The sequence below is a fragment of the Apostichopus japonicus genome, chromosome 13, assembly GCF_037975245.1.
Source record: "Apostichopus japonicus isolate 1M-3 chromosome 13, ASM3797524v1, whole genome shotgun sequence".
Classification (NCBI taxonomy): Eukaryota; Metazoa; Echinodermata; class Holothuroidea; order Aspidochirotida; family Stichopodidae; genus Apostichopus; species Apostichopus japonicus.
The window spans coordinates 11,711,537-11,725,792 of record NC_092573.1 but is presented as its reverse complement, the minus strand read 5'-3'; the positions used below and the strand labels follow the sequence as shown (position 1 = coordinate 11,725,792).

Sequence of the window (14,256 nt, the reverse complement as noted above, 5' to 3'; positions counted from 1 at the left end):
GAGCGTGGATATTAAACATTTTTTTAATTTTTTTTAATTTATGGATCCAACGCTCACCTTGTCTCATGAGATGTTTCTTCCAATCTTTGCTTTACTTCATATTGTCTTTCTTCAGACTCCAACAGTGCTGCTTTCAGTTGTGAATGCTATGAATTCACAAAGAAGAAGAAAAACACAAAATAACAGCTTTAAGAAATAAAATGAACAATAATTTAATAAAATGAACTGACCTTTTTTTCCAAAATCAAACCCAACAAAAGGCTGGGTAGCTAAATGGTAGGACACAATAGGACTTGTAACCCTGAAGTCACTGGTTCAGATCCCATGAGAGCCAAAATTATCTTTGATCTTTTCAAATTGTTTATAATTTCCTAGTCAGTTTGCCGCTGTTACAAATACATTTTCAAATCAATTATCTTTGTTTCACAAATTTAACATTCTGAAATAGAACTTGCTACAAATGTGGACGACATATACAGTTAACATTATAATTGCACGACTCGATACTATAACTTTAACCGTCGTTATGCCTGCTACCCAAATGGACTCATGTAAAACACTCTTCCTCGTTTGTGAGTCGAGTCTTTGCCTTTACCTCGTGAGACAAGTTTTTCAATTTCTTTCTTTCGTTCTCTTCGTGTTTCTTCATTTCTTTCATTCGTCTCATCTGAGTGTGCAGCTCTGTGTGATAATTTTAATTAATAATTGTAATTAATAATTAGCATTAAAATAATAGACTCTCTTATAGTTTGATATATTGCTCAATTATTTTGCTCAATATTGTTCGATATATTGTTCATTATATTGCCATCTATCTTAGAGCAGGCTGAAATCAGCATATCTCAAACTTCAATTTGAACTCAGATTTTTCTTATACTTTTCAAAAACTCTCAAAGAAGGATCATTTATACTAAAAATGTGAAAAATTGTATTCTCCTAGATATAATTTTCGATATTACAGCAAGATAGAAAGAAATCATAAACTCAGATAAACAATAAGTAAATTACAATGACAGAGCATTGCCTTAACCCAACACTCACATCCTCCCCCCCCCCACCTCCCCACCTTCACCTCCCCCAACACATAATGCTGCATTTTGACATAGTCAATACAACTAATTGTAACCTTCTGTAATGATTTAATACTAACAAAATGTTATTAAATGTGAACTTTTGGACAGATCGGTGACACGATTACCAGAAACATCTGAAATGCCTTATTAATACAAAAATTATCAGGAAAAGACAAATAAAACCAAACCTCTTTTGTCTTCTTGTAGACACTGAGTGAGTTCTTCTAGAGTACTAGCATCGGCAGCTGTCTGAACCTGCAGCTGATCAAACTTCTCTTGAAGTCTCATCCTAAAGGATAACAAAAATATGAAATTTATAATTGGGATTTCTCTTTTTTCTACAAAGTAATTCCATCATTCTCCTCTTGACGTGATATTAATCATGTTGCAATGAAAATAAACTTTCTTCCCTCCACCAATTATTTTTACCAAAAATATTATGTTTTTTTTTCTCCTTCATTTTTTCTCTTTTATGATATGATCTGAATAATGGCTTGGCTTTGATATATCAGTAGGCAAAGGATTTTGGATTTGGTTCATAATACCAAAAGTAGCCAAATTATTTTACTGACAATTGAAAATCTTGGAAGGAGTGAAGAAGTGTCTATGGTAAAAACCATTAAGAATCCACAGACTGCACTGTTGATTTTTAGTTATATGACATATTTATTTTTATAAGAAACACTTATATTTATTTAAACTCAATCTTTGCTTAATATAAAGTTGACTTGAGATCACTGTGAATTATAAAAGACACCCAACATCAAATCGGTAGTGACATAATAAGCTGAAAGGACACTACTAGCCTGGCTTTTGTAAATTTACCCCAAACGATTATATTAATAAGGACAAATTTCAACACACTGAGCAGCAATGCATTGATCAGAAACACACGTACTAGCGATATCTATGATACTGGTTGTCTATGACCAATCCTTCATGTTGAAAACACCACTAAATATCCAGAATCCTACACCACAGCAGAGCAAACACAGTTGGTATATTTTTGTACTCATTCTGTTTTTGTATCATGTCAGAACCTCGATAGAATGTCATCCCACCAGTGTCCCCTCCCGACCCCCCCCCCCTCCTCATTTTTCCTGCATTCTATCAAATACGAAGCTCACTTTTCTTGTATCAAGTCTGCTGTCCTCTGCTTGTAGTAAGTCAACTCATTCCACACAGCATCAGAGTTCTCTCTCTGTAATGACTTCGGAGCAGCCCTTTGCTGTGGCTTCTTAGATTTTGGTGGTTTTCTTGTTTTCATAGAATTAAATAAGAACAACAGTAACATCAATTGTCTCTGACATTTCTTGATTAAATGTACATAAATAATATGTCATTGAAGATAACTTTTCTGTATCAGCTTTCATTTAAATGCCAGTTAACTTTCATTATAAATCTTAATATACAACTGACGATCACTGTCTATATATTCAATTTTCATTTTAAACATTAATATACAACTGAAGATCACTGTTTACATATTCAACTTTCATTACAAACATTAATACACAACTGAATATCACTGTTTATATATTCAACTTCATATATAAACATGAATATACAACTGAAGATCACTGTTTACATATTCAACTTTCATTACAAACATTAATATACAACTGAAGATCATTGTTGAGATTTAATAGGCCAGGTGTAGCCACATCATCCTTTATGGTATTAATGGTCTAATCTAAATCCTGCTCTTTGTTTTGAAAAGTAACAAAGTAGTAGATATTTAGTTGAAATATTATCACATCTCCTATAAAAGTTACTAAGTATCAAATATTTAGTTCACATATTATCACATCTCCTGTACAATTAATCCAACTAAAAAGTCCAACTAAAAAGATAACATTATTCATTCACTTCAAAACAGTTTACCTTTTCTTGAACAGAACAAAGCAATGTTAGGCTATACAACAGGACTTGAACCAGTAACCTCAGGGTCACAATCTCTTTGTTGTACCAACTGAGTAATCCAGCCCTTTGTTGGTGGTGATCTGAGATAACCCTGACGAAACTGGTTAAAAATCCAGCTCTATCCAAACATTTCTTTACTCTTTTCAACTTTGTTTATGATTTCCTGGCCAGTTTTCCATTTAACATTTACTATATATTAATAAAGCAGTTAACTTTGGCCATAGTAAAGTAGCCTATCATCAGTATTTCAAAATAATAGAAAAACTGAAAGGAATATTCAAAACTGACTTTTCATTTTCTTCATAAGTCTCAATTTGTTCTTTCAGGATATTGTTAGCAGACTGCAGTGACTGGAGACGACTCAGACGACCTTGATGCGCTAGCTTCATCTGGTTCACTTCTTCGTCCTAAAAGTTTTCAAACAGTGAAATATTACATACAACAGTTTGTGACACCAAACATGAATTTTCTACACTATGATAAAGATTCATGCAATCTTTAGCTTTGGACATTCTTTAAGAATGCAATTATTCCTTCTTGACAAAACTGGGGCAACTTATCCGGTAACAAATGTATGAGACATATTACAGCAACAGACAGGCAAACTCTGACACAATTCTTTATGAAAAGTACAGCATGGTGGATAAATACATCCAGGACTAAAAATTCAGGCTACCTATTGGCTAAATGCAAGTGAATTTTGCCATTTCCCAGTAGGAACTACAAGACACTTGCATGTTTTCTTCCAGCAGACATGAAGAAAATAACCTGCAAAATCAATTCAGCAGGTGATTTGTGAAAGTGCGAACTTAATTTAAGCAAATAGATTTCTTAAGCAATTTGCATTTCTCTAGCTAACATTATGAAAACCCTTGGCCTGACATCTACCTGGGATGAAAGTACAGTAGGGCAAGGTAAAAACACTAGGATTATACTATTATTTACTGTGAAAGATAGGATGCTGTCTTGCAGGGTTCAAATTTATGTTGTAATATAGATGTAAATTGAAACCTTTATCTTATGAAAACCATATGCATACTTGAATAATGGGGAGAAGTTACATTACAGATTCAACCAAATTGCTTCATAGAGGGGTCAAAATAAACAGCTAGACACTGACCTTGAGAAGGAGTAATTTCTGTAGGTCTTCCACCTTTCTTTCAAGGTGAGATTTATCTTCCTGTTGTTTCGTCGTCGACAACGACTGGTCGTACTTTCTGAGGAGGGCTTCCTCAGATATTAAGTGATCGGTAGTTAATTTAGGGTCATGTGACCTCCAATGCTGCCCTACATCTGTCTGGGTTAGTGATGACTGTATATGGAATTGAGAATATCACAGGAATGATAATAAACACAGATTGAAATTCATTTATTCCAGTAATATTACCAAATATTCTTGATTTGTCAATGTCAGATGAACATAAAGGGGAAGAGAAAGTTTGTAGCTTCTTCACCTATCATGTTATTGTCATGTCATAGTAAGAAATATATTATCTTACTTATGTTTTAAGTTCTACATATGTTATAGTTACCCTGGAGATAGCACCCAGAGTTTTAAAGGGGCCTTCGAACATGTTTCACTCCATTTGCAAATACATGATTATAAAGAAAAACTTGAGAAATTGTATTTTACATGATCTAAATTTAACAGGAGGCTTCCAGAGCAATGAGATTTTAGTGCCAGGTATTTGGTATTCATGTTACCAGAGCTTACTGGCAAATTATTCATGTTCCCTTGTGATTGACTCTTTAAGGCAATCTGCTATTTGTATTTTGATGGGTGTGTTTAATTCTACCAATCACCAGTTTTCATTCAACATCCTATAACAGTGAGTCTCGCAAATTTTAGGCTGACTTCAAAGCCCAGACCGGTAAGATCATGATTTTCACTCTTATCAGATGACTTCTGACAATGCAGCAGCCTTGTAAAACTTAACGCTTGATTCAACTATACCATTTTCAATGTAACAACTTTTTATAAAAAATTGAAAGCTGAACTGGAGAATAAAATCGACAGAAAATTAACTTGACATTATGTTTACTAGTTTCGTTGGATTGACTGAGGGGTAATCTGTAGGCTTTGTAACCTAACTTGTAATGCACGCCCAAGGCACCTATCTTAAGTCCTATCCCCTAACATGAGATTATCCAGACACAACATGAGCAGGTTTTTAATGAAGTAGATATAAACTTATCCTTCTAAATCTTTACTGCAAGACCTTAGGACATTTACTTGAAGCTAATGTTATATATCTCACCTTAGTAGAAGTAACTTGTTTAAGCCATGAAGATCTGTTTGAATGAGATAAACCATGTGACATAAGAATTACAGGTGTAGTAAAGGATCATATATGGATGTTGAAACAAGACTCACAGACACTGCAAGTAGTGTCTACAAATTGTCCACAGTACAGCTAACAAGGAATAGACAATATTTTTACATTGGGTGAGGAAAGCCTGTAGAGAGAGCAGTGTTCAGTTATCAAATAAAAATATCATATTATGGTCCATAATGTTTGTTGTTATGTACATTCTATACAACCACAGGTACTTGTAAACTGGTATAAACAAATATATTGCACTATTGTTCCACAGGGTTCCTATTCTGAAACTGAATATTCATAAAAACTCACACCATACAGTGACACAAATGATTAAACCCAGAGGTAGGGCCACCATTGCCTTAAATCAGCCTTCAGGCACTGTCTGTTAGCCACACATCAACATTTACCTCCTAGTAAGTAATGTTCACATGTCATAAGCGACCACAAATGTGGGAGAAGCCCGCAAGGACTTATGGATTACAACTTACACGTCAGGTGGCTTTCAATTGAACATTTTAACTCAAATTGGAATCTTTTCAATTTAGAAAGTCATTTCAGATGGGGATTGCCCTTAGATTGCCCTTGGATGAAAAACCCACCTTACTATGACCTGGTCAGGAATTGAACCCTAAAAATCCGATTGCTAAGCCTCATTGCTTCAAATGCCACCGCCTTTATCCACTCGGCCACAGTAAATTTTGGGGATACTTAACAAACTGAACACTTATAGTAATTATTGTAGTAATTGTTAAAGGCTAAGTTAATATTACATCTGCATCTCAGTACTGAGAATAAGCTGAAATGATGCACATAAACTGACAAAATCAATCAAAGAAAAAAATGTGTTACGATCAAAACTCTTTCCCTCCTGTAAGTAAACCATCTTGATATCTTGATCTTGTACAAATATCTTTTCTTATAAAACCACCATTTACCTTTCGACCCAAGGTTGCTCATTGTCATTTTCCATTTGACCTCTGACCTCCTCCTTCTCAGCTGCCACTTGTGAACCAACTTCACTAGTAGATACCTTGACTTCTTCTTCAGCCTCGTTCTTCTCTGTGATCAGTTTCTGTAAAGCGTCTTCTGATTTCTTCACTGCCTCGTACCTCCGCTGGAGTTCCTTGTTTACCTGTCGATGGAAAGAAACACAAATGCAGAGAATCTAGAAATTTCTGAAATTGTCACCTACAAGAGAAGGGTACAATTTAGCACATTCGAAAAGAGACTTATCCACCAATAGAAAGATACAGTACAAGAAATTCACCAAGACATTCAAGTAACACTAAATAATATAATTTTAATTCATCAAAGTTTATTCTTTCTTCAATAAATAAATGAGTATAATTCTAAGTCATTAACACCTTGGATTCTAATATACCCCTGCTACAAGCATGAAGTTGAGATACTACACAAAGTTGAAACCACTTACACTGTCCTATCTGCTCCTATGTGACAAAAAATATCAAATACAACGATAAAGGACCCTTTGAATCCAACCTGAGTGACTGGCCACTTTCAAGTTATCGACACTCATTTTTCGTGGTTGCCTTTTCAAACTCAAAATCTCAATCTATAATATATACCATCAGAAATTCTGCTATTGACAAAAGAGAGAACTTACAGCTTGATAATTTGAAGCTTCAATCAGATGAGCATTTTCTTGGGTTTTCAACACTGAAAAGGAGAAGAAATTGCTGTTGAGAATGTTGTTGTGATGGGGGAAAAACACAGTATAGTGCTCCCTGTAATATGTTTAAAGATGGCATTGTGGCAATTGTGAATAAATGCTGGATTCAGTTTCTTTTTCAAGCACTGGAGGGTTAAACAACTTGTAAGTATTTGACTTTATATTTTGATAAGAATATTCTTCAAATATGAAAATCTTGAAAACCTCAAAACTATAAAAGTTTATGCTTCTTTCTTTTTTTTTAAAGAGTGGATCCCAAGATAATATATCTGTTGACCCATAATGAAATACATATCTCTTTGTGTCTTTGTTTTCCTAAATATGATTGCAGCTTGGTCATAATTGTGAGCATTCCTACATTCTCAAGTGACTTCCTCAGACCTAACCAGTCGTAAACAAACTGCCTTCTTACAGTTCTATAATTTACCAAGAATGTACTCCAAGAATATTTCAATTCAAAGTTAACTTAGTACTTGTTTGTGTTTCAGCTTGGAGTGTCTGTAACTGAGTAATGACATTTAGTTGCTGTGCTGTGTGATCAAGCGTTTCCTGGTAACTCTTCTTCAGTTGGGAATGCTTATTCCTGAAAAATAACAAACAAAGAATTCATTTGCTGACAAACACATTACTGCAAGATTATCAATAAAAGGAAGAAATATTACAAAGAAGGGAAGGATAAAAGTAAAACACAAAAACTATTACATGCTACTTGCTTCTGAATTTACCTACAGAGAAATTTTTCTAAACCCCCCCCCCCACAAACATATACAGACAAGACAATTTGATTCAACTCATCTGTTATGAAATGATCAAGGGTGGGAAATTTTGCTTCAAAGCTCATAGCCCAGGGATTCAAAAGTTAACAAAATCTACCTACTAATGATCAGTGCTGGCAAAGTTCACAAAACAATTTGATCTACATCCACTAAATGTCCTTCTTTGAATAGTATCACCTTTTCAAAGAATTGGTAATTGGCTAACTAACACAAATTGTTCAGATATGTGAGTGAAGGAAAAGTATAGATTTGTCTTGTATACCTGACAGAGGTAACTGACTTTATAGTGTTTTGACTTTCATTCAAGCTTAAAACTGCCTCGCTCTAGTATCGCCTTCACCCTTCTAACTTGGAAATCTAAATATAAGTCTTTCCGCTACTAAAGTATTCTTGAGATCGTTATGATATCATCGACGTTTACATACCTGAGCTTCTCCAGTTCTCCTTCAGCGATTTTTGCTCTTGTCATCCACTGAACGGCATCCTGCTCTGCTTGCCCTAGGTGAACTGCAGCCATTGAATGCTATGTAAAATGAAACACAAGCGTGGAGTAAATAGAAGCCCAAGGCTCTCTTACGTATAGAAACTAATGTACGGACTTACAGCAACTTGCTAGTAGTACACTGAATGTTATTGGTTAATTGCAGATTAATATAATAAAGGGTTCCAGCAAACAGACTTCAGTACAACAGGGCACTGCAAAGTCAAATATCACCATGAGCTGTTGAGGTATTCTATTAACTATCTTACTTCTATCTCGGCTAATGGAAAAATCAAATATCCCCAAACCTTGCTGTTGAGGTATTCTAAATACTACTTTCCATCTATCTTGGCAAACGGACAAAATCAAACAATGCCAAGCCCCACTGTTGAGGTATTCTATTTACTATCTTTATTCTATCTCGGCTAATGGAGCAACCTAACATTGAGCAATCAAAAGTTACATTAATTCTCAAAACCTACAAGAAGTCTTAAGTTTGATACCATTGATTATTACCAAAGTATCCTGTGCAGACAATTGCACAATTGTTGCACAATGTTCCAAAAATGAAAAAAAAGAGAAATATTTGAAACAGGATATTTATTGTAAGTGTAAGACTTAGTGACCAACCTCCTTAGCTGCTACTTCTGCTGATATACCAATACCATGAATGTCCTTCTCCATCTCCTAGTGGAAGAAGTGGAAAGAAATAGCCATAAGATTCAAGAATGACTGATATAACCAAACACTCTCTCTCTCAGCTACAGTCTTGTCAGAAATGTTGACAACTTGTTTTCATTTCAGATTTCAAGGGAATGATTTATCCTATATTGCATCGCATATTGCTATGCAAGTATGATCGAATTGATGAGAAAAGTGTATTGCAACTTTTGTATCCAAACCCTAGTGATTTCAATATTTTATAATTAAGAACACCCGCCCCCATCCAACCCGACCCCACCCCCCCAAAAAAAAATATATTTCATATAGAGCCAACCAAGTAATTGATTGGTTAGGTCAATCCAAGCATTTATAAAACCCTTGCACAATTTCTCCTTTCCTTGCAAAAAATTGTGCACAATTTTAATTTGGCTTTTTTTTTTTTTTTTTTCTTTTGCTTTTTGCTGTTTTTCTCATTGAGGGGAGAGGTAGGACAGAGTGTGAATCATGCCAGCTAGGTTGTTATTTACTTGAATAGCAGTTTTTCCCTAAATTAATAGTCACTTATGTGTATAGCAATACTGAAACAAATATTGGCGGTATTTACTTTAATTTTATCCATTAGCATGGAGTTCTTTTCTTCAATGCCAGTCAACTCCTCTCTGTGTTGATCAAGAACAGCTGTCAATCGTTTATTCTCGTGAGAGAGTCCTGCCAAAAGAAGGATGTACGTAAGTGAAAAGCAAACAAAAGGAACAGATTTCCAATGAGTAGCAACAACTTCTTCATCAGAAGTTTTCTATGTAACCAATGGCGTTATGATTTTTTAAATCTAACATTCAAACAAATCATACATCTTTGATAACATTTGATGAACTACTGGTTGTCCTTCTCTTAAAAACAAGATATTAGTAATCAATTAATGGAGGAACTAACAGGGTTGTTATGACAAGTTGCCTATTTCCTTCAGAACCACCTGACACATGAGAATGTCGGATTATACATGATAGATGACGAAATGCCAACTGGCCCCTGGTTACAATAAAGTGGTCCCTGGTTTCACACAAGGCCTTTGAACCGAGGCCCACTTTCACCGACAGGGGCCTCTGGTCCTCAAAACCTTTTCATCCTTGAGTCCAGTATCTGCAATGTGACACATACCTCTTCCTTCATCACTCAGTATGACATTAAAATATAGCGCATGGAAGCACGGCTGATATTAGGAAAAGGCTTATGGGTTACATCTGCCAGATGGCAATAACTTCACACTGCTTCTTGTACAGACATACCATAAACAAAACAATTACTGTACACAGTAAAATACCCGCATAAACTCACTTTTGTTTTCCTCTGTTAGACGTAGAATTTTATCATCTCGCATTGCAACTTCTCTACCGGTTTCTGATTTTAGTTCTTCCTTCTGCGAACGGAATGACAAAGAACGGGAGAAAGAAATAAACACCAACACACTGATCATGGAAAATTCAAAGAGACTCAGGGAAACAAAGATGTGTATTGACACCATGGCAATATTCCTGTTACATAATTGTATTTAACGAGTCTTGGTGTTACGTAATTGTATTTAATGAGTCTTTGGTGTTACGTCATTGTATTTAACGAGTCTTTGGTGTTACTTCATTGTATTTAATCAGTCTTTGGTGTGACAGAATTCTATTTAATGAGACTTTGGTGTTATGTAATTGTATTTAACAAGTGTTTGGTGTTACATATTTGTATTTAACAAGTCTTTGGTGTTATGTAATTGTATTTAATGAGTCTTTGGTGTTACACAATGATATTGAATGAGTCTTTGGCACTAGGTATTTGTATTCAACAAGTCTTTGGCACTATGTAATTGTATTTAATGAGTCTTTCAACTCTATTTGGAAGACAATTAGAGAATATATTTGAAAATGTCAATATTGAATATTGCAGAATAGAGGTACTCTTTACTCACAAATTTGATGACACAGGTACAAGATTTACAAGTATGAAGACAGATTGTATACCTTTGAGGTCAGGCCTATAATTACATGTTGCTGTTATTATAAATGTTATTATTATTGTTATTATTACTACTATTATTACTTTTATTACTATTATCACTATTATTACTATTACTATTATTTTTAAAATTGTTATTATTATTGTAGTCATACAGGGCTCATGTTAGGTTAAGGAATCATGCAGATTCTTTCACTGACGATTCATAATCAACGTTTAACACCAGTTGTTTTAAGTTCTTAAATGTATACTAGCAGATAAACGCTAGTGCCTTTTCACTCTACTGGCAAATGGCAAACATCGACTGGCATTTTAGCCAGTAAATAGCCCAAAGTCTGAGTCCTGGAGGTTTCATCCCCAAACCTACCTCTTCTGCAACTGCTTCAATGTCTGTCACTTTCTGCTCTAGTTCTTTTTCCAGCTGAGTTTTGGCTTTCTCAATCTCTTCAATTCTGTTCATATCAATAATAAAATATATATATATGACCTTTCAGATTTAGCAGAAATTCTACGTTGCATAGCCCATGGAAAGTCTCACCCAGGCAATGTTAAAGCTGCCTGGCAGAATGTTAATGTCAATACCAGTGAGTTAGAGATTTACAAAACATAATTGCTTATCGCTGAAGTTTTTGTCTTTCTTGTTCGCTACACGGTCATCCAAATAAACAGACTGCAATAACTTTGCCTTTCAGTAAAAACATTCTAACCTTGAAACATGGCTTTGTCAGATAGCTTTAAGATAAAGGTTTTTGATAGATCCAACCACCCAAGACTCTTTATCAAACTGTGGTCTAACATAGGTGATTATCCTCGTTTCCGTTGATGTCGTAAGATACAGATATCGCATAAACAGAGATCAGATATTGGATCAATTTGGCCTTTTGCTTTTGTACCAATCCTAAGTATGATAATGGTACCAATACTCAAATATTAGGTTTCTTTCATTTTCTATCATCCCTGCAAGTCTTCATAATGGAGCATACTTCCTTGAGCAGTTCCTTCAGTAATGAAACATATTTTACAATTTTGGAAGGATTTCATTTCTGACAGGAGGCTTACAGTATTTTATCAGCCATGAAGGACGTGACATGAATATATACACAAAACTACTGTACGATGAATTTCATCATGATCTCAGATTCACCTTGTTTGGTTAATGTCATATTAAGGTTTATAAGAAAACCAACAAATAAAATGTACCAGGGAATTATGGTCAAAAATTTGAAAGAGCAAAAAAAGTAGCCCCTCTATATATAAAATTTAGATAAAAGTGTGACCAATTTCAGATAATTTGAACAATAAAGTTAATATTTACCTTTTCATTGCAGCTTTGTTAGTCTCTGTCTGTTGGGTCAGAATCTATGAAAAGTGAGAATAAAAAACAAGAGGCTATTCTCTATAAGAGATACAAAGATTATTTTTTATCCAGTACCAACTATCCAAAACTACCACAATCCAACTCAAAATATAGCAATAGAAAAATGACCCATAGAGTTTATAGACAGGGGCTTGCAAATTGATTTTAATGTATCACATTATACAGGCAACATTTCAAGTTTTTGATGTGGGCACTGCACAGGACATTATTCAAATCTTTGTACAATACCCACTACACAAAAATGACATTAAAACAACACATTTGATCTTAAGTAAGACATTTTAGCAAAAAGATATTTTACCTTATCTAATTCTCCAATCCTGTCATCTTTAATATGCAGAATTTCTAAGACTTTTCTGTCCTTCAGCTCATTCTTTTCTTTTTCCCTGAAGGAATGAAAAAATGGGAGCCAATGATGAAAAGCTTTTGAACTATACAGTAAAGGATTTCATAAGATCTCAAAAATATATGAACAGATTTGCAAAGGATGAAAACCTGTAATGACAGAGAAATCAAGACATTCCATATATGCTTCATATTTTACTGGCAAATAAATCAGAGAACTTAGTCCTGACTTTTGTGACATTAGCATAAAATGGCATTCTGCAGATGAGGAAAACGTCCATAGAAGTGGAAACACTAAAATCAGACCAAAAATTATTATTATGCGTACAAGTTAAGGTAGAGATCTGGGATGTTTCGTTTCATTAATTTATGCGATTAAATCACAATGATGTACATTTCTTAATACATAACTATATGCTGTGAATAGTATGTTAATAATATGTTAAAAATATGTAATATATAATATGTAATATATTAATAATATGTAATATGTTGATAATATGTTAATAATATGTAAATAGTATGTTCACATACAGTACCTCTGGAGAACCATGCTGATAGCCTGTGTGATGTCAGGGTTCGCTACCTGCAATCTCTTCCAGAGGGACCAGACAAATTCCTTGTCTGCCTGAAATCAAGAGAACATTTTTGGAATTAGATCAGAGCACATTCATACATAAGATAATACTGTACAAGTCAGTACACAAGCAAGCTCCACGATCACTATAGAAAATATAATATCATGCCTGCACGATAAAATGATGGTGTTGATTTGCTAATATTCCATTTCTCCATTTTCTAAGAATGATTTTACTGGGTGATGCCAGACTTCATATTGTGGTGGAAATCAATGAATTTTCAAGTATTTTTAAAAAAAAAACATATTTTATGGATATAAATGAGAGATTTTTAGTCAGCCTCATAAAACACTGAAGGTATATAAATGGCAACTAATTTCTCATTAGCCTTCCCAACTATGGTTTCACATTGTACATGCTCAATAGAAATTGTCAAACGGTTACCAATTTGAATGAACTAAAGTACAACCGTACCACAAAAATTGACTGATCTAAATATGTTATTATGATTTAGAACCAATGATGTTTGGTAAGACTACAGTATGCTATCATGTACTGTAGTGTTACTGAGGAATTAGCCAGACCGGCCAAAGGAAAAACAATTGTGAATCGACGAGGGATGTAGCAAACGCTTTGACCAAGAGCAACATTACAGTACAACACTTCTTTTCTACTGAGCACTGATTACCTTGCATTGTACGAGATCTTCATGAAGTACTTGCTTCTCAGCTCTCAGTCTTGCTAACTCTAAAGTCAGTTGAAGAAGAAGAAAAGGTGGCATTTAAAATATAATTTCCAGACATGTTTGAACTGAAACAGAACCTTTCATGGTCATTGGTGGATTAATCTGTGTCTATTCAAACACCCCAAAACAGGACTGGGATTAAACAATTTTATTTTATTCTGTATTACTTGACTTGAAAGTATTGACAGGCACAAATGTTTGATAATATATGCCCCTTGTTCAAGCTTAAACTGTAATATTCTAATAGATATAGTACTGTGCAATAACATGTTAGGTATG

General features: G+C 34.4%; 1 protein-coding gene across 3 annotated transcripts in view; it reads right to left on the bottom strand.

The window, feature by feature from the left end:
* Positions 1-14,256, bottom strand: part of LOC139979050 (centlein-like) — a 33,727-nt gene that overhangs the window by 16,365 nt on the left and 3,106 nt on the right. For all 3 annotated transcript variants that reach the window (XM_071989690.1, XM_071989689.1, XM_071989691.1), the window contains exons 3-21: positions 13,921-13,979; positions 13,194-13,282; positions 12,611-12,695; positions 12,247-12,290; positions 11,299-11,383; positions 10,266-10,347; positions 9,535-9,638; positions 8,898-8,954; positions 8,212-8,309; positions 7,484-7,593; positions 6,945-6,997; positions 6,256-6,452; positions 5,255-5,288; positions 4,117-4,308; positions 3,285-3,403; positions 2,201-2,329; positions 1,262-1,362; positions 596-681; positions 58-146 (exon numbers count right to left, since the gene is read on the bottom strand). In XM_071989690.1, the coding sequence (XP_071845791.1) occupies positions 58-146; positions 596-681; positions 1,262-1,362; positions 2,201-2,329; positions 3,285-3,403; positions 4,117-4,308; positions 5,255-5,288; positions 6,256-6,452; positions 6,945-6,997; positions 7,484-7,593; positions 8,212-8,309; positions 8,898-8,954; positions 9,535-9,638; positions 10,266-10,347; positions 11,299-11,383; positions 12,247-12,290; positions 12,611-12,695; positions 13,194-13,282; positions 13,921-13,979 (1,813 nt within the window). The remainder of the gene's footprint in view (positions 1-57; positions 147-595; positions 682-1,261; positions 1,363-2,200; positions 2,330-3,284; positions 3,404-4,116; positions 4,309-5,254; positions 5,289-6,255; positions 6,453-6,944; positions 6,998-7,483; positions 7,594-8,211; positions 8,310-8,897; positions 8,955-9,534; positions 9,639-10,265; positions 10,348-11,298; positions 11,384-12,246; positions 12,291-12,610; positions 12,696-13,193; positions 13,283-13,920; positions 13,980-14,256) is intronic.